Source organism: Rhinoraja longicauda, chromosome 14 (assembly GCF_053455715.1).
Source record: "Rhinoraja longicauda isolate Sanriku21f chromosome 14, sRhiLon1.1, whole genome shotgun sequence".
Lineage (NCBI taxonomy): Eukaryota > Metazoa > Chordata > Chondrichthyes > Rajiformes > Arhynchobatidae > Rhinoraja > Rhinoraja longicauda.
Window position 1 is genome coordinate 34,634,409 of NC_135966.1, and position 25,367 is coordinate 34,659,775.

Here is a 25,367-nt window from a genome sequence, read left to right on the forward strand (position 1 = left end):
TCTGTTCTCATCTTGTTCCAAAGCTGTAGATAAAGAATTAGCAGCGAAGCACTGCTCAGACAAAGACAGACCTTTCTCTCCCATTCAAAAGACTGACAAAAGGAGAAAAATACTTTATGTGGAAAGGACCTTTTTGGCCCCCCTCGCTTCAACATTTTTCTTTTATAATCAATTACAAGTTGGATTGTGTTGCATGAAAACATTTCTTTACAGCACTACAATTCTCTACAAAGATCAGCTGTCCCTGTCACCACATCACTCTTAGGTTCCCAATGGAGTCATTTAACTTGAGCAGACCCTGCACTGCTCCCCAGATGCTGCTAAAATTGGCAGAAGACTAACACACTGAAGGTAGAGATTAACAAAGGCAACAGTCCAGAAAATATGTGTATTTAAATCAGAATGCATTGTTCCAATGAGCTACTGAATGCATTTAAGTCAGCATCATTTCTCCCATATGCCCAAAGAATTACTTCCATGAATAATGCCCTCACCATCCCTGAAATACTTTGGTATGAACCGCACAAAGTTTTTTTTTCACATAGCAGACTGATGTGGAGCTCGGAATGTAAAAGGAACATTCTGATACATATTTAGGGTTTCAAGTGCTGTCTTATATATCAAAAACATAACCAAATGCTCCCGGGCAGTTTGAACCTGATGTAAGATTTTGACATGCAAGTTATAAGACCAGTTTCCCAAGATATTAACAGAAAAAGATAATTTAAAACATTTATTGTCTCTCAAATTTGTGCATCAAATTATTGAATTGTCAAGATTGGGAAACTATATGGTTTGAAGAAGGGTCCCGACCTGAAACATCCTTTTTCTCCAGAGATACTGCCTGACCTGCTGAGTTATTCCAGCAATTTGTATCTATCTTTTGTAAATATTTGTCTTGTGCTTAAAACTAGGGCAACCATGCACATTTACCACCACCCGAGTCTGCCCATCTGATTAATGTACCCAGTGCAGTGCCTAGCTGTTGATTTAATGTGCAGGGACAGTGTGCATAATAAAATAGGCATCAGCACCTTCCTATACTTATTCACCTTAGCTCCCTCACCATTGGCCATGATATCTTCTTCCCATGCAGCAGCAAAGGGAAGTTTACAAAGATTGATAAGCATTCATGTTCTGGCCTGAATTGGTTCAATCAACAGCTTTCCTTCATAAACAATAAGTATTAAAGAAATAGGAATAGCAGTAGGATATCCTCACTTCCACATTCCGTCTTCATCCATCTCCCATCAGGCAAGAGGTACAGAAGTGCGAAAACGCACAGCTCCATTTTCTTCCCAGCTGTTATCAGGCAAGTGAACTGTCCTATTAACAACTAGACAGCAGTCCTGAGCTACTCTCTACCTCATTGGAGAATTTCAGATTGTCCAAAGGTACCCAATGAGGTAGATTGCAGCTCAGGACCACTCTCTAGTTATTGATCTCTGATTGAACTTTACTGGACTTTTTTATTGCACTAAACGCTCCTTTATCATGTATCTGTACACTTATTTGAATGGCTCGACTGTAATCATGTAAGGTCTTTCTGCTGACTGGTTAGCACGCAACAAAAGCTTATCACAGTACCTCAGTACGCATGGCAAAAACTAAGCTAAACTATCAGACTCTGTACAAAATTCTGGCATTCAACTTGATCTTAGCTGATCTGAATTTTTGCCTCACTTCCATTTCTCAAGACTCTTCTCCACAACCCTTGACTCTTTTTCAAAAATCTGCCTTAGTCTGAAACATATCGCACAATTTTGTATTCCTGCCCCAAAGTGGTAAGGTCCAGAAACAATGCATTATCCCCTTCTTAAGTTGGTGAACTCTTATTCTGAATCTCTGCTCCTAGCTCTAGACTTCTCCATGAAGGAAATCATCTTAGTACCTCCCATGCCAAAGTCATTCAGAATCGTACTTGTTTCAATAAGATCACATTTTATATTTCTCTAAATACGATTTAGTTAGCTCCAACCTGTCAATTTTTCTTTACAAGTAAACTCATTCTTCCCAAGAATCAACTTAGTAAAACATCTCTAAATGGGCTCTTGTGTAAGTATATCCCTCCATAAATAAGGAGACAAAAATTACAAAAAAAACACCTCAGGTGTGGTCTTACCAATGACCAGCACAAGTTGCACTGAAACTTTTCTACTTTTGTAGAAAATTATAAAACTGCAGATGCTGTAAATCTGAAATAGCAACAGAAAATGCTGAAAATCTTTCATTTAAAAATTTTTTTTTTTGCACTAGACTTTCAACACTAGAGATACAACGTGGAAACAGGACCTACGGCCCATCAAACCACCAGTGATCACCAGCAATATCCTTTCACAAAATGCTGGAGTAACTCTGCAGGTCAGGCAGCATCTCAGGAGAGAAGGAATGGGTGACGTTTCGGGTCGAGACCCTTCTTCAGACTGATGTCAGGGGGGCGGGACAAAGGAAAGATATAGGTGGAGACAGGAAGACAGTGGGAGATCTGGGAAGGGGGAGGGATTTCTCTTACCAGCAATATCCTAAACATTAGGGACAATTTACAGAGGTACAAACCTGCACCTCTTTGGAGCCTGGAGGAAATGGGAACACCTGGAGAAAGCCCATGTGGTCATTGGGAGAACGCACAACCTCCTTACAGACAGTACCCAATGGTCAGGATCGAACCCAGGTCTCTGGCGTTGTAAAGCAGCAACTCTACTGCTGTGCCACCAATGTAACCCTGTGCCACCACTGCTTCTGATTACACTGCAATCTTGCACCATTCTGCTGTTTTTCACTCTTCATTATACTTATTGCATTTATCATTCCTGTATAAGTGCTGTTCACGCTATGGGCTTCCCGGTGAACAAGGAATTTCATTGGACCATGATGAATACAACAATAAACTAATTTGAATCCGAAGATCTGAAATTCTACCTTGTGACCCAGGGGCAAACTATTCCATCAGCTCATTGCCTGCCCCACAAACAATGGAGGGCTATCAAATGAACTGGCAGATTGAAGGAGAGACATCCAATTCAGTCAATTAACGACTGAAGAAAATCAAAAATAGGACTGCAGCTGCTGGAAAGTTGAGATAAAAAAAGGGAAATATTAAAAATAACTCAGCAGGCCAGGCAGCATTTGTAGAACAAAAATATTAACATTTCAGGTCTGGGAACTAAAACAATGAATTGAAAGTGATGATGCCCTCAATTATTAAATGTTTGTTTGCAAGTGAAACAATGAAACAAAATTACTTGGGGGGGAAAAAAATTCTCTCCCACTCAAGGAATATTTTCTAACGCTGAGTATTCATAATCATCATAATCGTAATTTATTAGCCAAGTAGGTTTTGCAACATACGAGGAATTTGGTTTGCCATGCAGTCATACCTAAAAAGCACCAAGACACACATCTACATAAAAATTTGACATAAACATCCACCACAGCAGCTCCTCCACATTCCCCACTGTGATGGAAGGCAATAAAGTCTTATCTTCTTTCCTCCCGTGGTCAGGGGAGTCGAACCATCCGCAGCCGGCGATTGAACTCCCACGTCAGGGGAGTCCCAGCATCAGTGGGAATAAAGCCTGAACCATCCTGCTTTTATTTCTGATTTTCAGCATTTGCAGTTTTGAACTTTTTGAAGAAAGCAAAGGTGATCTATGAAATCAGAGACATTCAGAATAGAAGGAAGCCACTCATTACACATTGCCTGTGCTGGTTCTTGGAATTAGAAATCATACTTTATTCCATCCCATCCTCAGTGTTTTCACTGCAATTCCACAATTTTCTTATTCTCCAGTAACTGCCCAAATCACAATTGCAGTAAGTATACTTAAACTAAGTTTTATCGTGAGTATAGGTAGTGGTGTTGGTCAAGGCGAGATGTAGTGTTTCCATTTTATCCCAGAAAACCAATTAAAAGGCAGATACGTCATCAGTCAAACTGAGTTTTGAAGATTTTTGTTCTAATTGGAAAGAAACAGGATTTCACACATGAATACTCAAGGATTATGAACCCATAATCCCCATCACTAAATATTGCTTTAAACTGAATTTTGTAAGAAACCATCTTCCATAACACTTGCCCCACATCAAAGCTCAGGAGAAATTAATTTGATTCAATATTTTCAATCATAGATCTTCAAACGTCTACTTTCCTGTTCTGGGAATTAGAAACCAGTCCAGAGCTTGAGAAGAAGCACACAAACAAGTTTTCATATACAACATAAATAAAAAAATTGCCAACTTGGGTAGAAACACATTGCTGAAGTTCTCAAAGAAATATGGTTCAAATAACTTGCACCATACATCTCTTGCTGCCTACATAATTGAGAGATACACGTTAAAAGTTAACGAAAATAAAATGCAGGAAATTAAAAAACAGTGGTAGTGTTGCTGCCTTACAGCGCCAGAGACCTTGGGTGCTGTCTGTATGAAGCTTGTACGTTTGCCCTGTGACTACGTGGGTTTTCTCCTAGTGCTCCAGATTCCAAAGATGTGCAGGTTTGTAGGTTATTCGGCTTCTGTAAATTGTCCCTAGTGTGTAGGATACAACTAATGCATGGGGTCCGCATGGACTCAGTGTGCCGAAGGACCTGTTTCCAAGCTGTATCTTAAACTAAACTAAAGATGTCAAAATGAATCGGAGAAAAGTCACAAGACACATCATGGTGAAGTCCCTGTATAACTGCCAAATAAATAAATAGCATGCAAAAAGTATTTTGCAACTGTGGAAATTCTCAATTTTAAATTGATCCTGCAGAACACACCAATTACTTGCCATCCAACACAAAGACTTGGAAATGAAAAGAATTATGCTTATAACAAGAGACATTAGTCACATGAATAACTAACCATTTTAAAACTTGGCATGGCCTAATCACTGCTTCACTTCCCACTGCAGGGACTTGAGCACAAAATCTCGGCTGATGCTCTGGCGGAATACTCAAGGGTTTCTGTTCAGTTAAAACTACTGTCGATTGTTGATATATGCTTTCTTTGATCAATCCGGAAAATCATGTGCTACTGTTTTGAAGCAGAATAGTCCAGTTATTATATTTCAAAAGGGCAGTGTTGCCTGAAGTCTATTTTAATTTCTCAATTATCATAGTGGCAGCACAGTGGCACATGCAGTAGACTTGTTGCCTTGCAGCGCGAGAGACCCAGGTTCGATCCTGACCTTGGGTGCTGTCTGTACGAAGTTTGTATGTTCTCCCTGTGATTGCATGGGTTTTCTCCGGGTTCCTCCCACACCAAAGATGTATATGTTGCAGGTCATTTGGCTTTTGTAAATTACCTCTAGTGTCTAGAACAGAACTAGTGTATGGGTGATTGTTGGTCGGCACAGACTCGGTGGGGTGAAGAACCTGCTTCCACCCTGTATCTCTAAACTAAATAAGATAATTAAGAAACATGATATAGTCGTTATTGTTTTGCAGCTTGGGATGCAACAATGCAAAATGTAAACTGATATTGTGATATTAGTGCAATGTAATTTTTATTGATCAGGGCACTGGGATAATCTCAGGTCCAAAATATTGACATAGGGTGTTTTATGTCCTCTTTGTCAGCTCAGAATAGTCACAAATCACTGATAATATGGCAGTAACAAACGACACTTTTACAAAGCAAAATTAGTTTTATTTCATCATCTAAATTCTACAACTAGTTGAAAAAACCTGTTACTAAACTAATAACCAAGAATCACCTCGCTCATCAGCAGTCTGAATTGTCGTGGCAATATCCTATTTGGTATCCCGTTGAAGACCCTCGTTTAAACACGACGTGGAAAATGGTCTTGGTTAAATGTTAGATTTTTTTTCAATACACTTCAATCCATGTAGTAGTTGAGGCAGGTATAGTAACAACATTTAAAAGACATTTGTAAAGATGCATGGATAAGAAAGGTTTAGAGGGATATGGGCCAAAACAGGACTAGATTACATGGGGCATCTTGGTCGGCATGGACAGGTTGGGCCGAAGGGCCGGTTTCCGTGCTGTCTAACTTTTCTATATAACTCTATGCTGTAAAGTTATCAATTACTTTTGCTCTTGTGTAGACATCGAGAAGGTTGCTGTCTACTTAACTGCTTCAAGGGCAGCAATTGAAATTTGTGTGAATGAGTTGTCTTGCCCTTTAGGAAACTTATTTCCATGGCCCTTCAAAAGCAAATGTGGGCATTTAACCTCTGCATCACCTGTGGTTCACAGCTGGATGCTTTAAACATCAACATTGATTTTGTCACCTTGGTAGTATTGCAATAAATTGTTACGGCTAAATAGATAATGCTTTCATTCCTTAAAATATAAGTTAACAAATGATTTAATTGAAACTATTATGATCTTTAAAGATAAAGCACTTAAAGTAGATGGAAACAAATCCAGCCTATGTGAGGAATCTCAGATAAGGAGATTTAGCCCATTCAGGATAAACTGGGGCAATGATGGAAATATGAAATACTCTTCCGCAAAAAGCAGAACGTTCAGCAACACAGACATTTATCAGGCAACCGAATCATCCTATCAACAAATAGAGAGCGGTCCTGACCTACTTTCTACTTCACTGGAGACCTCCTGGCTCTGTTTTATCGGACTTTATCTTGCACTAAGCAGTATTCCCTTTATTGTGTATCTGCCTATTGTCTATTATGGATGGTTTGATTGTAATTATGTATAGCTTTTCCGCTGATTGGTTAGCATGCAACAAAAGCTTTTCACTGTACCTCGGTACATGTGACAATAAACTAAACTAAATTTAGAACTACATTGCATAAGCTATAAGGTGAATGGTGTGCACATTTTTGCTCAAGATGGTTTTATATTTATTTTGAACACTCATTAGTGTTCAGCTGCAGAAAGCATTTCTACTCTGAAGTTACAATATATTTTTGTACTGGTTTGATTTGAATACTGCAGGGAAAATCAGGCAAAATATGAGCGACTATAATGTCTAATATATATTTTGTCTTTTACTTCAGTAAATCTGTTACTTCTAAAACACCCTAGGCCATTCACATGACTATGAAACTGCTCCATCTGTCTGATGCAATTTCATTTGTACATGGAATCAGTAAATCATCACTGGGACAATATCTATTTTAGTGTCTGACCCAATGGTGATTCAATTCTAAATTATATCCCCTTTCACATTTGCTGTTTTATTTGGCATCCAAACTTGGCATATAAAATCCCACATCATTTTCAAACTCATAACCCCAAGACACAAATGTGGCCAAATCACCAATTCATCTCGGTCACACAATTGCTTTAGATCATTCCACGTGATGTCTTTGTAAATTTAACCCTTCAACAGCAAAGCTTAAAAAAACAAACATAATTGTATCCTATTAATTGTAAATATGAATAAATCAAAGCATGTTCCACATCATGGCTCCACTAATAGATTATTCGTGACGGCACGGTGGTGCAGAAGTTGAGTTGCTGCATTACAGCAGCCGAGACCCGGGTTCAATCCTGACCACAGGTGCTGTCTGTGCAGATTTTGTAAGATTCCTCTGGGTGCTCCGGTTTCCTCCAAACTCCAGACACATAGGTTAGGTTTTTAGGTAAATTGGCGTCTGTAAAATTGCAAATTATCTCTAGTGCGTTGGATAGTGTATGGGGTGATCAATGGTCAGCAACGACTCAGTGGGCCGAAGGGCCTGTTTCCGTGCTGTATCTGTACAGTTTAAAGTCTAAAGTATAAAATGTGAACCACAGGTAGACGAGCCAGCACCATTTATAAGATGGTACAATTAGTTTTTGTTGCGTAACCTCATTCTTGCCTCCAAATTGCATGTTGTGTACTTCTTTGATGCCTTTTTTTGTTCCAAAGGTCTTTCACTATCATGGGTCACAAGGATGCCAACATGCATGAATGTATCAATCAAGAAGAGTTTTGCACTAAAAACAGGACAAGTATTCCTTGATGTTTCTCTCTCGGATAAATTTACTGATCTCTCTCATTGATCAGCTCCTGTTGACTTCACTGCTGGTGTCCTCACCACGTTGAGTTCTCACGGATGAACTGGTTGCTTTCAAACCATGCAGTGTGATAAATTGACATTGCAAGCTTATTGTATCACAGCAAATACAACCATTAATAAACTAAAATAACTATCTGAATATTAGAATGAATATTAGACTTGCTGGAATAAAAGAAGGATTACCACTCACTATCAAACTGTTTCACGTTTCCACTGGAACTGGCAAGTCCTTATGCAAGGTTCTCTATTGCAATTTTAACCCCTTTTTTTCCTCTCCACAGACACTGCCTAATCTGCTGGGTATTTATTGCTGTGGTTTTGGATGTCGGCAACAACTCTGACCTGATACGATTTTATAAATGGTGCAAGACCAGTGGATCACAAATCCAACAGCTCTGATCTGCACCACAGCTTTTACACGTTCCCAATGGACAAGGGAAAAAGACTGAGAAAGCAAAGTAAAGAATGATGGGGGGAAAATGGAAATATATGAAAGAAAACTGGACATCGTTGAGAAAACTAAGTTATTGCTATAATTATTCTTTCAAGTGTACATGCTAAAATTGAGTTCCCCCAGATTGGCTTTATTTACATTAAATATTTTCATTATTTTGTTGCAGTAATATGCACCCAAATGGTTGTTTTTGCACTGCATTAGAAAAGTGATTACAACTCTTAACACTTCTTTGGCTTTCAATCATTTTTGGACATTTAGAATTTGTGAAATTTATCATAGACACATGTCCTTTTTATCTAGACCAAATCAAAAATTAATGGCAAATGGACCAACTTCTCGAAGAAGATTTCAACATTTTGTTTTAGAAAATGTACAATAACTACAGAGCTCTAATTTACACCCTAAAATCATCTTAAATGCTGCGATTATATTCTTTTGTGCCATTAACTTTAAAGGTCAATTATTTAGGTAGAATAAAAAACATTCTAAATAATTCACGTTCAATATTTATATTCTGTAGAAACTGCATTATATCATTATAGAACTTAAAGAGGAATGGCAGTTTTATGTCGTCAAAGATATTTAATGAATTTTATAATATAAATTATGGATATCACAAATTTTCATCATTGTGCTGAATGACAAAGCAAACTTTTATTACATTATAAATATAATAAAATTACCACTGGAAGTAAAGTCTCACAAAAAAATCACAACTGGCTTGTGCTCAATCAAACCTATTAGTAGCACAGTACTTAGACCAGAGCCAATTGCACAGAAAGCTGTGCACTGGCGAATGAAAAATATAGGCGGGGTTTTCATATAAAATCTACTATTGCATCGTGGCCTGCCAGCTCTGCAATTAGTATATGCATAATATATTGGTGTATGCATTTCCTGTGTTTAAAGCTCACATTAAACAAAATTAAAAGAGATCCATTAGACTTCAGACTTTAGAGATACAGCACGGAATCAGGCCCTTTGGCCCACTGGGTCTGCTCCAACCAGCAATCCGCCATATACCAGCACTACACGAGGGACAATTTACAACTTTACCAAAGCCAATTAACTTACAAACCTGCACGTCTTTGGAGTGTGGAAGGAAACTGGAGCACCCGGAGAAAACCCATGCGGTCACAGGGAGAACGTACAAACTCTGTACAGGCAACATCTGTAGTCATGATTGAAGCCATGTCTCTGGCGCTGTAAGGCAGCAACTCTACCGCTGCGCAACTGTGACGCCCCAAATCGGTACAGGGAGGTAAAACAGTTGAGAAACAAAATGCATTTTTATACACAATGATGTGTGTATTCTAGATAAAATTCTAGATAAAATTTCCAGGATTCCAGATAAATTAAACGCAAGACACTTCAGAAATAATAACAGATTTTACCGGATTTTATGCAAAAAATAATTTCACTGTATCTAGGTACATGTGACAATAAAGTATCATTGACTGATTGATAAAGTATCATTGATCATTGAATATTCACAAAAATAAACAACTTCTAGAACAGCCGAATGAGCTGGTTCTTTGAACAATGGGTTCTCTCACTGCATTCACCACTCAAAAGTGTCAACTAAAGAGCCAACTGCCACTGCTGTTAAGCAATAATTTTAAAGATTGCGTGTCCTGTGATTTTCCAGCAGATATTGAAATAGAATATTGGGGGAAAAGAAAGAATGAAGAGCCAAGAATTCTCCATTAAACATTGGAAACCTCTCGCTTTTCTCTTGACAGCTTGTTTAAAAGTAAAAGAAAAGTTTGAGATTTTTTTTTCCCCCAGCTACTTACAGGAAAGAGTCACATTAAATGAAGGGGAATATAGAAACAGAGTATATTCTGCTATTTTGTGAAAACAGATGGCTAACAGATGTCACGGTTAGTTTACAATTGAAGCTTCTACTGTGAAGATCGGTAATGGCAACGTTGGCCAAGATTTTCATAGTTTAACTATTAAATATGTACAGGTTCTTTTAAAATTCAGGAAATTGAAAACAAGGCTATGTCCTTCGATAAGTGATCCACGGCATTGCTATGATGGCACAAGCTCAAAAATTAACAACTAATTATATGCACATCGTCGTAACTGTTGGAATACTGCCTGTACCAACTGAACAATAGGTTTCCAGTTATGTTGGCAACACAGAGATAGATTTAAGAACACAATATAAACCTTTGAGATTTTGCACGAATTCTTAAAGATTGCAAAATTCTGTCAAGAACAGTTCCAACATATTAGTTTAAGTTCCCAGGGCAAGCAGACATCCAGGCGACTCTTAAACAAGTTGTGGGTGGCGTTTACTATGGTTGTAAATAAAGTCCAATTGCTATTTGAACTCCACAGGCAGCATACATTGATGGGATTTTTATTTAAGCCCACTGATATGCATAACCTTATCTCCACTTCCAGCTGCCCTAATTTCATGTTAAACTGATGGGGAAAAAAAACTTATGACATAAAACTTACAACTTAAAAAAAAATCAGATTTGCTCAGTGTGTTCATACCCCACGCCTAGAAATTACTCGGTGCTGCATTATTGCAACTTCACGGAGCCACACAAAATCCCTTCATCCAAACCATAGAGGTGGTGTTATACTTAAACAAGACATTGGCTCTTCAAATAGCAGCACCACAAACTTGACCAGAACAAATATTACATATGCATACTGTGAATTGAAGCAATGAAATTTTTTGCCTGTTGTCTTAATCTGAATGTAACATACTGCAACAGATAGTCATGACGTAAATTCTCCCGAATAATTTTCTTCTGTTGCAGACAGAAAAAAATCCTACATCCTAAAATCAAAACACAATACATCATGGCCAGCCACAATAAACAACTGCCAGGAGGTGCTTTCATGGTCTGCCAGTGTAACAACAGTCCTCGGCTTGAAACAGAAATAACTAAAAGTAAACTAAGTATAAAATGAAGCTGAAGATCTGAATTAATTGCAAGATAAATCAAAGAACCTCCCTTCAAAGATCTCAGACTACACTTTAAGAAACATATCCATCCATATTCATATGATAACCAAATAATCAGATAGAAAGACAAATCTGATTGTGATGCAGCTCCAGACTAATTTCCAGAAAGTAGACTTTGTCCTTTGCTATTTACTTTAATTGAAAATTCAAGTCCCTCTGAAACTTCCCATGCACCACCAACCAACATAGTTTTAATAAAGTTGAGAATAATCACTACAAACATTTTCAACGTAATTAATGTTTCTTTTTTTTTAGCTTGGTGAAATGGGAAATAAAGTAATTTCATAGAAGTTTGGATTAACTTAAGTATAATTTTGCCATGGAATCACTTAAAATTAATCCTACCAAATAACACGTGTAGTTCAATATACTCTATATTAAAAAAGATTATATTAAATATGTGCATAAAACTCAAACGCTCCATATAAGACTTGGCTGCTTCCTATCTTAATTCATGGCTGGTTTGAATAACAAAGGTTATTAAATGCATGGTCAGTTAAAAACTTTTAAAAAATAATAAAATGAGGATCAGAAATATGGAGGATATATTTAGTTGCAGCTTTGTACGTTAGTCAATCTATAGCTGATTAGGAAAACTATCAAAACTTATTTCCCTTGTCCTATTTATGCTCCATACTCAATTAAGACAGGCATATATTTAAGCTTTGTTCAGTCAAATTATTTCCATACTGAATTATTTGCCTGCTTAAACTGTTCTTTATCACACCCACAATAAGAAAATTATAGGTCAGCAACATGATATGTAGCTTAGTAGGATACCTCTTCTGAAGAGTGTTCCATTTTGACAGCTTTTGTCCACTCAAGGAATTGCAGAATCAAAGCTAACACATTCAAACGATCAGAAATCAACTCATAACAACGGGTCATGAAAAATTAAAAAATGTCTTACCTTTACTAGCTGCATGTTTCACCATTACAGAGTTGCAAAGAGGGAAAAGAAGAGAAAAATCATCAGTGCCAGGGTAGAATATGGTGAGCCACACCAAATTCAGTCTATACAATATCACAAATGGAAGCTAAATTATTGCAATATCGAGGTACTGTCGAAGATTATGCCTGTCATTCTCTTCCATATATAGCCTGGTAACAGGCCTTTCAGTCCCTCAAGGCCATGCTGATCATCAAGCATTTGGTACAATGTTGAGGCGGCTATGGTACTGGGCCAGCAACCTAGTGATTGAGTGTTCATAAGGACAGCACAGTAAGTTATAAATTTAATTTAACATGGCAACTTGCACACTAACATTAGAGGAAACAGCTACTGGTGAGAGAAAACAGCTGGCTATTCATAAAATGCAAACTTGTTCACTGAAGTTCTGATATGCCTAACCATTGTGAACAGTTTTGGGCTCCATTTCTGAGGAAGGATGTGCTGGCATTGGAGAGGGTCCAGACGAGGTTTACGAGAATGATCCCGGGAATGATTGGGTAAACATATAGTAAGCATTTGACAGCACTGGGCTTGTACTCGCTGGAGTTTAGAAGGATGAGGGGGGAACTTATTGAAACTTACCGAATAGTGAAGGGCCTAGATAGAGTGGATGTGGAGAGGATGTTTCCAATAGTGGGAGAGTCTAGGACCAGAATAAAAGAACGTAACTTTCAAAAGGAGATGAGGAGGAATTACTTTAGTCAGACGGTGGTAATTCTGAGGAATTGATTGCCACAGGCAAGTCTGTGGAGGCCGTCATTGAGTCTTTTTAAGGTGCAGATTGACATATTCTTGATTAGTAAGGGTGTCAGGGGTAATGGGGAGAAAACAGGAGAATGGAGTTGGGAGGGAGAGATAGATCAGCCATGATTGAAGGGCAGAGTAGATGTGATGGGCCAAATGGCCTAACTCTGCTGCTATAATTTATGAACTATCTACCTTCCACCTCACACTACCTGTTGGACGAGAACCACTCGAGTGGCTGAGCAGATTACACTGTTGGACATGTCGGTGTCACTCAAGGAGGGATGCCACGAGTCACTTTTACAGGGAAAGTAGGAATGCTTTAATCTACCCTAGGAGTCTTACTATGGCACATTGAACAGATTTATTACAGCCACCAGGTGCCAGTGAAGAAGGCAGTTCCTGTCCAAGGTACTGGACGGGTCCCTGATCGTGCAAATAACATCGCACTTGATGGTATTAAGCTTGGTAAGTGGCTTGTTTTTTTAAAGATTGTTCCATGGTTCAAAGGTCAGATGTGATTTAGCTATTTTTTAATAATGTACATTTACAGTGCCCTCATAATGTTTGGAACAAAGACCCATCATTTATTTATTTGCCTCTGTACTCCACAATTTGAGATTTGTAATAGAAAAAATCACATGTGGTTAAAGTGCTCATTATCTGATTTTAATAAAGGCTATTTTTATACATTTTGGTTTCTCCATGTAGAAATTACAGCAGTGTATATACATAGTCCCCCCATTTCAGGGCACCATAATGTTTGGGACACAGCAATGTCATGTAAATGAAAGTAGTCATGTTTAGTATTTTGTTGCATATCCTTTGCATGCAATGACTGCTTGAAGTCTGCGATTCATGGACATCATCAGTTGCTGGGTGTCTTCTCTGGTGATGCTCTGCCAGGCCTGTATTACAGCCATCTTTAGCTTATGCTTGTTTTGGGGGCTTGTACCCTTCAGTTTTCTCTTCAGCATATAAAAGGCATGCTCAATTGGGTTCAGATCGGGTGATTGACTTGGCCAATCAAGAATTGACCATTTTTTAGCTTTGAAAAACTCCTTTGTTGCTTTAGCAGTATGCTTGGGATGATTGTCTTGCTGTAGAATGAACCACCGGCCAATGAGTTTTGAGGCATTTGTTTGAACTTGAGCAGATAGGATGTGTCTATGCACTTCAGAATTCATTATGCAACTACCAACAGCAGTTGTATCATCCATGAAGATAAGTTAACCAGTACCTTCAGCAGCCAGTACCTACATGCCCAGGCAATTACACCCCCACCACCGTGTTTCACAGATGAGGTGGTATGCTTTGGATCTAGGGCAGTTCCTTCTCTCCTCCATACTTTGCTCTTGCCATCACTGATATAAGTTAATCTTCGTCTCATCTGTGCACAAAACCTTTTTCCAGAACTGTGGTTGTTCTTTTAAGTACTTCTTGGCAAACTGTAACCCGGCCATCCTATTTTTGCGGCTCACCAGTGGTTTGCATCTTGCAGTGTAGCCTCTGTATTTCTGTTCATGAAGTCTTCTGCAGACAGTGGTCATTGACAAATCCACACCTGACTCCTGAAGAGTGTTTCTGATCTGTCAGACAGGTGTTTGGGTTTTTTTCTTTATTAAAGAGAGAATTCTTCTGTCATCAGCTGTGGAAATCTTTCTTGGCCTGCCAGTCCCTTTGCGATTAGTAAGCTCACCAGTACTCTCTTTCTTCTTAATGATGTTCCAAAGAGTTGATTTTGGTAAGCATAATGTTTGGCAGATGTCTCTAACAGTTTTATTCTTGTTTCTCAGTCTCATAATGGCTTCTTTGACTTTCATTGGCACAACTTTGGTCCTCATGTTGATAAACAGCAATAAACGTTTCCAAAGGTGATGGAAACACTGGAGGAAAGACTAGGTGCTGAGAGCTCTCTTATACCTGCATTTAGGAGGCAATTAAACACACCTGAGCAATTACAAACGCCTGTGAAGCCATGTGTCCCAAACATTATGGTGCCCTGAAATGGGGGGACTATGTATAAACACAGCTGTAATTTTTACATGGTGAAACCAAAATGTATAAAAATGGCCTTTACTAAAATCCAACAATGTGCACTTTAACCACATGTGATTTTTTTAAATTACAAATCTCAAATTGTGGAGTACAGAGACAAATAAATAAATGATGGGTCTTTGTCCCAAACATTATGGAGGGCACTGTAAGTACATACTATTGCCTCAAGTGCCCCACCAGTTGTCATTAAAACCAGTCTGATGAAGGGTCTCAACCTGAAACATCACCCATTCCTTTTCTCCGGAGATGCTGCCTGACCCGCTGAGTTACTCCAGCATTTTGTATCTACAGTGAGAAACAATATTGGCAAGAAAATTTCTCAAACCTAGTTTAAACATAATTTTTACTATTTCCTAAGCAACTTCAACTACATATGTTATATCATGTATGTTAAGTATTCTTGTATTTGAATATTTTGTTCAAATAAATCAGTTTCCCCACAGCTATAATTCACAGCTAATGCTCCCAGAATAATGCAAAAATTAAACATATTTCATTCTTTAATGCTTAAGCAATTGAATATAATGTGGCCAAAATAGCTGTGCATTAAGTTTTACAGCCAGAAAATATTTGAGATACTGTTTTGTGGTGCAAGTAATTACCAGATAAATTAACTATGGCACAGGAACACATTAAGGCCTACCTGTTTTAATCTCAGGCTTGATAACAGTTTAAAACTGCACAACTAAGATAGTTCAATTACTTTGCTCATGATTTATTTACCATAAAACGTTCTCACTAAAGCAATTTGTTGAGAAAAAAAAAATCAAGTTCTCTCTTGATGATGAAGATGGATTTACTGACTTGGTAGCAGGGTAAGAATGAATGAGGCAGAACTTTATCGCAGATCCAACCATGAGAAAGTTGATTTAGAGCACTAAATGAAACCACTCTTTGAAGTCTTCAGCCTTGGATTTGGTACCCATTGTTGTTATTACTATCCTCGTCTGTGGGTTTATAGTCAATTTACACAGTTATGACCTCGCTACCAGTCATTTCTACTAATACGTTACAGCTATGTTGTTTGACCATGTGAAAATTTACACAGAAGCTGTAAATGCTGGAATCTTGAGCAAAACACAATGTACTGGAGGAATTAAGTGGGACAGGCAGTATCTGGAGAGGGAATGGACATGTTGGGATTTTTCTTCAGGCCCATTAGGCTCTGGAGTGAACCTGACATTCAAATGGATAATATGTTGAAAGACAGTTCTATGGTCAGAAGGTTATGACACTTAAATTAGAGAAATAGCTTAAATCACACTAGATAATGACATAATATTCTGCTAAATTATTCAGGCATGGTAGAGCACTCTGAGTATCTTGGACAGCAAGCGCAGAATCATTATACATTTTGCATTAGAGTATAATTTGTAAGCTTTAATTTGCAATCTCACCCTGCCATGGACTATCAATATCAATGAAGTTTACAGTGACTTAAAAATAAAAAGATAACAAATAAAATTTAGTAAATACTGTTCATAATGGGGTGAAGTTGAAATCATCTATTTTGTCCCAATAGAGGGAAAGGACATGTTGGGATCTTTCTTTAGGGTCAAGAAGGAACGACATTCAAATGGCTAATGTGTTGAATACAGTTCTAGTTCTACTCTCGGAAGTTCATGACATTTCAATGAGAGAAATAGCTTAAATTACACTAGATAATGACAAAATATCCTGCATCGTTATGCAAGCATGGTAGAGCAGTCTAAGTATCTTGGACAGCAAGCACAGAATTAATATAAATTTTGCATTAGATTATAATTAACGGACAAGGCCAATAACCAATCCTTTCCTTCAGAGTTTGGAACAGTATTGTAGGTAAAACATGTCATTCTGAATCGACCATTTTCTTAAAAAGGAATTGGTTTAATATTTGTTCAGAAAGAGGCTTGGTTAAAAAGGTTATTAATATAATTTTTTGTTTCAGCTGTGAATTAAGGGCAGCTTAGGGAATGCTTGCATGAAGCGAGAAGATAGATTCTATGGAATGCTATGGAACGAACCGGCTTGAGGAGTACCTAGCATTTCAAAGATTTATATCCTGTACTTGTGCATCAAGAATTCCAATATTTGGTATTAGTAAAAGAATAATTTGAAAACATTAGATTCCATAAAACTTTCAGTCCTAAAAACTCCTGAGCTGAAGCACAATATTTCCAAGAATGTGATTTATAAATCTTGAATTTGAAATTATCCAAATTTATATTTATTATCCTAAATATATACCATTAGCTGGGATAAATAGATTAGTTTGTCACATGTACTGAGGTACAGTGAAAAGCTTTTCTGTTGTGTGCTATCCAGTCAGGGGAAAGACTACACGTGATTCCAATCAATCCGTCCACAGATACAGGATGAGGGGAATAACGTTTAGTGCAAGATAATGTCCAGTAAAGTCCAACTAAAAATAGCCCGAGGATCTCCAATGAGGTAGATGGTAGGTCAGGGCCACTCTCTAGTTGGTGATAGGATGGTTCAGTTGCTTGATAACAGCTGGGAAGAAACTGTCCCTGAATGTGGAGGTATTCGAATCCGAGTTAGGAAGATTGAAATAATTAAATTAACCAAAATGTCATCCATTCGGTAACTTACACTTTGTCTGGGCAGAGAATGTAAGAGTGAGTTTCGCGAACAGCTCCTTATTCTCATACTTGTTCTCCTTCACTTTGACCCAGAAACACTTTTCAGTCAAATCTTTAGGCAGAAGCTGAAAGATAAATAAAATAACAATAGAGCCAATTAAGTGAAAGAAAATAAAAGATAGTTGCCAATAATTTGCTTTGTGGTGATACAAATCAAAGAACAGAATTACACTACAAATGACAACTAGACTCCATTGTGCCCATGTCAGCCATTGAAAAGAAACGTGCAACATCTGGAGGAAGTGCAAACGTTATCCTACCTGCTGACGAACTCTGCTACTGATAAGAATGCATATAAATACAATTCAACTGAACCCTGGTTGAAATTCTTGTCGTAAGATTGATTCAAATCTGACTGATGAGCCAAAACTGTGAGAATATGAGGATGTAAAGAGGCTTCAAGATACAGGATACAAGCAAGCTGAGTGAGAGGACAGCATGGAGATGGAATAAAATGTGGAAAATTGGCTGGCTACATCTTCTTTGGTAGAGATGAAAGAAATCATTTGATAATAGAGAGAAATATTTCCTCACTAAAGTTCAGGCATATCGTATCGGCCAAGGAACCGCTATGGATGGCATTATGTAAAAGTTCACAACATTAACTTCCAGGATAGCAGGACTGATTTATGAAGAGAGATTGGATCAATGAGTTAAATTCACTTGAGCTACCAACAACAAAAGGGGATCTCACAGAAACTGAAATCTTTTTACAGGAATGGACAGATTAAATGTAGGAAGGACGTCTCCAATGGCAAGGAAATCCAGAACCAGGGATCACAATGCAATGATAAAAGGCAATCAAGAGAGTGGCGAATCTGTGGAAACCATTTGAAGCCATTTTAATCAAGATATTCACAATTAGTCATTTTTTTAGTTTAGTTTTGTCTAGAGATACAGCATGGAAACAGGCCCTTCAGCCCACTGAGTCCGTGCTGACCAGCGATCCCCGCACACTAACATTATCCTTCAGAAGGTAGACACAAAATGCTGGAGTAACTCCAGCATCCCTGGAGAGAAGGAATTCCAACAGACAGCATTCCTGGAGAGAAGGAATGGGTGACGTTTTGGGTCGAGACCCTTCTTCAGTCTTAAGAAGGTTCTCGACCCGAAATGTCACACATTCCTTCTCTCCAGAGATGCTGCATGTCCCGCTGAGTTACTCCAGCATTTTGTGTTTTAAACCACACGTCGATTTAAACCAGCATCTGCAGTTCTTTCCTAAACATTATCCTTCACACTGGGGACAATAACATTTTTTACCATGCCAATGAACTTACAAATCTGTATGTCTTTGGAGTGTGGGAGCAAACCGGAGCACTTGGAGAAAACCCACGCAGGAAATGGGGAGAACGTACGAAGTCCATATAGGCAGCCCCCGAAGTCAGGATTGAACCTGGGTCTCTGGCGCTGCAAGGCAGCAATTCCACCGCTGTGCCGCCGTGCTGCCCTTACTATCTGCATTATTTGCAATGAAACATCATAAAATACCATTCAATTCTGAACAAAATTATTTGGTGGCACAGCTGGTAGAGCTGCTGCCTCACAGTATCAGAAATCAGGGTTTGATCCTAACCTTGGGTGCTGTCTGTGGGCAATGTGCACGCTCCTCGTGACCCCATGGGTTTCCTCTGGGAGATGCTATGGTTTTCCCGCATATCGCAAATTTGTGCGGGTTTGTAGGTAAATTGGCCTCCGTACATGTTTAGGGAGTGTTTGTAGAAGTAGGATAACATAGAACTAAGTGAACGGGTGATTGATCGTCAATGTGGACTCAGTGGGCCCGAGGGCCTGTTTCTATGCTGCATCGTTCAATCAATCACAACGATTAAAAAAATATTCACTTACTTTTGGCCAGTTTGCCCTTTTGAGTTGAACTTCTGGCTTGTACTCCTTTTTAGGTTGCAACCCAAAGGGTAAAGTTGGGACCACTGGAACATTGGCAAAGGCAGGGAATCCTGGAGGTGGTGGAGGAGGCGGAGGTCCTCCTAGTCCTGGTAGCGGAGGCGGTGGTGGAGGTCCTCCGAGACCTGGTAGTGGAGGCGGTGGTGGAGGTCCTCCTAGACCTGGTAGTGGAGGCGGTGGTGGTATTCCCACTTGACCTGGTAGTGGAGGCGGTGGTGGTATTCCCACTTGTCCTGGCAGCGGAGGAGGTGGAGGTATTCCCACTTGTCCTGGCAATGGAGGAGGTGGAGGTATTCCAACTTGTCCTGGCAATGGAGGTGGTGGAGGTATTCCTACTTGGCCAGGCAATGGCGGTGGTGGTGGTATTCCCACTTGGCCTGCAAGCTGAGATGATGGAACTTGACCTGGTAAAGGAGGTGCTGGTGGTGGGACATTAACTTGAACTGGCAATTCTTTTGGAATGTTGGCCAACTTTGTCTTTGCATCTTCCAGGTCCTTAGATATTTGTGTGATCTGTGACAAAATAAGATTATTGTCATTGACCTTGAAGTGCACAATGATTTAAAGGAAATTAAACTTATTAAGTAGTCTTCATTATCAAATTAGTGGCATGCTTCAAACATAAGAGATGTAGAAGTAAGCCCTCAAGCCAGGTCTGGCTTTCAATTTTACTCAATGCTCCTTTTTCAGATGAATGCCGAATTCTGGTTGACCCAATGCACAATTATTCTCGAATCTCAGTGAACACCCATGGCTTGAAATCCAAGGAATTCCAACTGAATGAAGAAATTTCTTATTCAGATCTATTTGGTCTATCTTATACCTTGCATAAGCCCTCATATCTTAGATACTCTTACCATGGGAAACAATCTCAGATATCTCAAACATCTGGTGGCACAGTGGTGCAGCAGTAGAGTTGCTACCTTAAGGGCCTGTCCCACTTAGGCAATTTTTTAGGCGGACTGCCGGTGACTGTCAATAGTCGTAGTAGGTTGCCGAAACACCGCCCCCCCCCACGACAATGTCTACGACAAGCTACAACAACCTACCACCTAGTCGACGTCAAGCTACGGCAAGCTACCGAAAACCGGCGACCCAATCGTCGCGACTTAGGACATCCACCTACGACAACTGAAGTTAACCTACGTCTACCCGCGACACGCTATGAGCCTGTCGGCGACAACTGAAGACATTTCACGTCATTTTAGCCTCCGGTTTTGAGGCCGGTACCTGTCGCCGGTTGACGTAGGTAGTCGCCAATGGAATTCACCAAAGTCAGCACTGGCGACAACCTACATCACCAGGCGACAACCTGGCAACAACCTACGACAGCACCTACATCAGGAGACGTCAAACTACGATTATTGGCGTCAAACTAACAGTCGGCAATTTTTTTTAAACGTCTCAAAATCCAGCGGCGAGCAGAAAAACGCTACGACTCTTTGGAGACGACTCACGACCATACAGGCGGCGACCATGTGGCGACAGCCTAGTCGCCTGCAGTCGCCTAAAAAATCGCCTAAGTGGGACAGGCCCTAAAATTACTGTGCCAGAGACCTGGGTTCGATCCTGACTCTGGGTGCGGTCTGTATGAAATTTGTATGTTCTATTTGTGACCGCATGGATTTTCTCCGGGTGCTGCAGTTTCCTCCCACATCCCAAAGACCTGCAGGTTTGTAGGTTAACTGGCTTCTGTAAATTATCCCTTGTGTGTGGGACGGAACTAGTATTAGGGTGATTGCTGGTCGGCTTGGACTTGGTGGGGCAAAGGGCCTGTTTTCACGTCTTATTTCCAAACTAAACTAAAATGTTGTACATTAGATATCAAAGCAAATTGCAGGAGTCCAAGACAACCCCTGGTCCTCCCCCAAAATGAACACGATTGTAATACCTAGTATGTCTATATCTGAAAGCTGAACATGCATTTATATACATCTTTCACATCACTTATAGGACTCCCAAAGCACTGTACAACCACTGACATACTTTTGGAAAGGTAGTCACTGTTGGATATCTAGTAAATGATTTGCACTAATCAAGCTCCCACAAATGGCAAATGGGGTGGTGACCAGATAATGTTCGATAGTAATGCAGAGTGAGAAGGAAATACCGAGTAGCACAATGCGAAAAGCACCACTGCTATTTTTCCAAAATGTTGCCTTTGGATTTGTTCATGACCACGTGAAACCACAAAGGGGTATAGAGGACCTGCTTACTTGAGGCTTCCGATATTCCGAATCGGAGGACCATCTCCAGAGATGCTGCATGACCCACTGAGTTACTCCAGCACTTTGTGTCCATCTTCACTGCATATCTCCATACATTGACCACCTTACTCGGGAAGATTTAGTGCTTGAAATGTTGGCTACAGTTTGAAACAGCAGCTGTGGTGATGCTGAGCCAGCCAGAGCAGACTTTATAACTGCTGTCTAAGCACTATAGATCTTGCTGCACTTGTATTTACTCGAGTCTCTAATTCCTCTCGCTCCCCATCTGAATCACAATGTGGCTGCGGAAATCTCAAAGGACTCAATACTCACTGTACTGTTTAAAAACGTCAGCAGGAACTGAGGCCAAAAAATGACAAGAATTTTAACTTCCTGGCAAAAACAAATTAAAATTCCACTGGGTGGCACCGTCAGCGATGGCAGCCTCGCCAATGGTCTGTTTGTCTTTTCGTATTTTTGGGGGTTTTTTAGTCGGTTTTAAAAAGTTTGTGTTAATGTTCTCTGGTTTGTTTTATGTGGGGGATGGGGAGGGGGTCGGGGGAAACTTTTTTTCAATCTCTTACCTTTCCGGAGATGCGGTTGTTTTCCGGATCGTATCTCCGGTCAGTCACCCTGCGGCCTAACATCATGGAGCTGGCGGCCTTGCTCGAGACTGACTTTGAGTCCCACCACGGGGCCGTGGACTTACCATCAGAGCCTGCAATCCCTTGTCTGGGATCGATGCTCCAACTGAGGCCTGCGGATTTCACCATCGAGGAGCTCGCAGTCTCGGGTAGAGACTGATATCGGGAAGGTCCGAAGTCGCAGAAGGATCGACTAGCCCCGACCCGGGACCCGATCGCCTTACGCGAGGGAGCTGAGATGCCCCCAATGCGGGAGCTTGATTGCCCCGATGCAGCGGGCCCGACCAATGGCTATGGGAGCCAAGATCATCCTGTTAACGGAAGGCTTGAGGCCCCTGACCGCGGGAGAACAAAGAAGGGAAGAGATTTAACTTTTTTTTCGCCTTCCATCACAGTGAGGAATGTGGAGGAGTCACTGTGGTGGATGTTTATGTTAAAATGTATTTTGTGTGTCTTGTTGCTTTTTATTGGTATGACTATATGGCAAATCAAATTTCTTGTATGTTGCAAAACATACTTGACTAATAAAGTATGATTATGATAATCCTAAGTTAAAATTAAACAGAAAATAAACACAATAACATCTTCACCAGAGCGAACATTTATCGAACTGTATGACAAATAAGGGAATTTGCAACATCGCAACAAGGGGAAATCAAGGAAAATTTAATAAAGTCAATAGAGGAAAATTAGTTTTGATTAGTTGATTAGTTGATACCATTGGATGTATACCACCATTGAAAGTAAAAGATAGGAAAGGGAGAGAATATATTCCAAAAAACACACAAAGTGCCAGAGTAACTCAGGCAGCATGTCTGAAGAAATGTCCCGACCCAAAATGTCACCTATTCTTTATCTCCCGAGATGCTGTCTGACCCACTGAGTTACGCTAGCATGGAAGAGAGGTGGGGGCTGACCAAGCAAAATATGAAGTGCTATTCCTCCAATTTGCATGTGGCCTCAGTCTGAAAAGTTTGACAGTTCAAATAAGCTTAATGCCATGAACCATATATTTCAGAAATCATGGACTATTAGAAGGGTCCTGGCCCAAAATGTCATTTGTCCAATCCCTCCCTAGATGCTTTTGAAGGAACTACAAATGCTAGTTTACACCAAAGATAGATACAAAATGCTGGGGTAACTCTCAAAGTCATTGTACGGGTTTGGTTCCAATGCATTGAGTAATGTACTGAGATGGTGTTGAAGTACAATATGCAGTGTCGACAGATTGCAAATGCAGCAAAGTGAACATTGCTTTGTTCATTCCTCCAGGGTAGCTGCTCAAATAATTCCTGTAATCAAATCCCTTCAAAGCGTGTAGTTCGCAACAATAGCACTTCTACACAAGGACATCAATAGATGATGAAGGATTTAAACTGAGGCACTGGTGGGACATGGCTGGTCAAAATAAATAGTCTCAACTAGTTGGCAAAGTCAATTGAAAACAGGGCGCATTGTGTAATAAGTGAGAAAACATTTTCCAGAGAAAGTGGTGATTGATTTGCATTCACTATCTTCAATTTCTCATCTAAACTTAGGTCTTTGAACATGTTCTATTACATCCCAAATATATTGAAAATAGCAGCCTTTGTTACACGACAGGATAAAAAGAGTTACAAGGAAATGCAGATACTAGCTAACAAAAAAAGGCACAAAGCACTGGAGTAACTTAGCAGGTCAGTCTGAAGAAAGAACCCGACCTGAAATGTCACCCATCCACATCTTCCAGCAGCCTATTCCACTGAGTTGCTCCAGCACTTTGATTCATTCTTTCAAATGTAAAAAAGCGATGGAGGAGGTTCATTTCATTATCGGAAAGGAAATGAGCAGTCTAGAGAGGAAATTTGAGGAAGTTACTGCCAGATCTGGAAAGTTTTGGCTGAGAGGATAGTCCACACTGGGTTTGTTTTCTTTGGAACAGAAGCACTTGAAGAGAGAGATTTAATAGTGGTGGATAAAGTTATAGGGGGCCTAGAAGGGTATAAAGGAGGACCTTACTTCCTTTAGCAGGGAGGCCAATAATTAAGAGTCACAAACTTAAATTGGTAAAAGATGAGACAATGGGATATCTGCCTGACAAGAAGAAACCTTTATATTTGAAATGCTTGGCTGTGCATTTGAAATATAATAACCTGTAAGGGTAAAGATCCAAAGATAGGAATGAGAATAGACAGAATAGCTCTTCATCAACTAGTGCAGACACAATGGGCTGGATGTCTAAAGTGTCACAAGTCTCCATGATTCTTCATGTAGGCTGAGGATGCTCTCATTTTGTTACTTAGAAATAAAAAGATGCTTTATATTTTGACCTAGCAGAATTATGACATTTCTCCTCCTAAATGGAAAATGAAATGTTAGAAAACAGATTTGTAGATTTTTAGCAGATGGTATTAATGGCTACAAAACCAGAGGCAGGTGAGAATCAAGGGCCTGTAAGGCCTACTGCAGTTTTTATATCCTGCGTTTCTGCACATTCAAGAGGTTGTAATACTCAGGGTGAATCAGAAAACGACCCGTTCACTCTGCATGATCACACTGGCAATTGAAAAAAGCCAGGGTTATGCTCATAAAATAATTTGTAATGATGTGAAAACATTGGATTGGAAAATATTGACAGTGAGGATAAAAGGCACAAAAAAAGTAAGGCTTGGGGCTGCACAGTGGTAAAGTTGCTGTCTTACAACACCACGGATCTGGGTTCGATCTTGACCTTGGGTGCTGTCTGTACGGAGTTTGTGCATTTTCCCTGTGACCACGTTTTCTCCGGGTGCTCCGATTTCTTCCCAT

The 25,367-nt window shown here is 39.7% G+C and overlaps 1 protein-coding gene across 1 annotated transcript in view; it reads right to left on the reverse strand.

Annotated features, from left to right (window-relative positions):
• Window positions 1-25,367, reverse strand: part of LOC144599769 (protein diaphanous homolog 1-like) — a 193,502-nt gene that overhangs the window by 133,258 nt on the left and 34,877 nt on the right. Inside the window, exons 5-7 of the mRNA XM_078411006.1 lie at window positions 19,673-20,242; window positions 17,775-17,889; window positions 16,577-16,615 (exon numbers count right to left, since the gene is read on the reverse strand). Coding sequence (XP_078267132.1) covers window positions 16,577-16,615; window positions 17,775-17,889; window positions 19,673-20,242 — 724 coding nt within the window. The remainder of the gene's footprint in view (window positions 1-16,576; window positions 16,616-17,774; window positions 17,890-19,672; window positions 20,243-25,367) is intronic.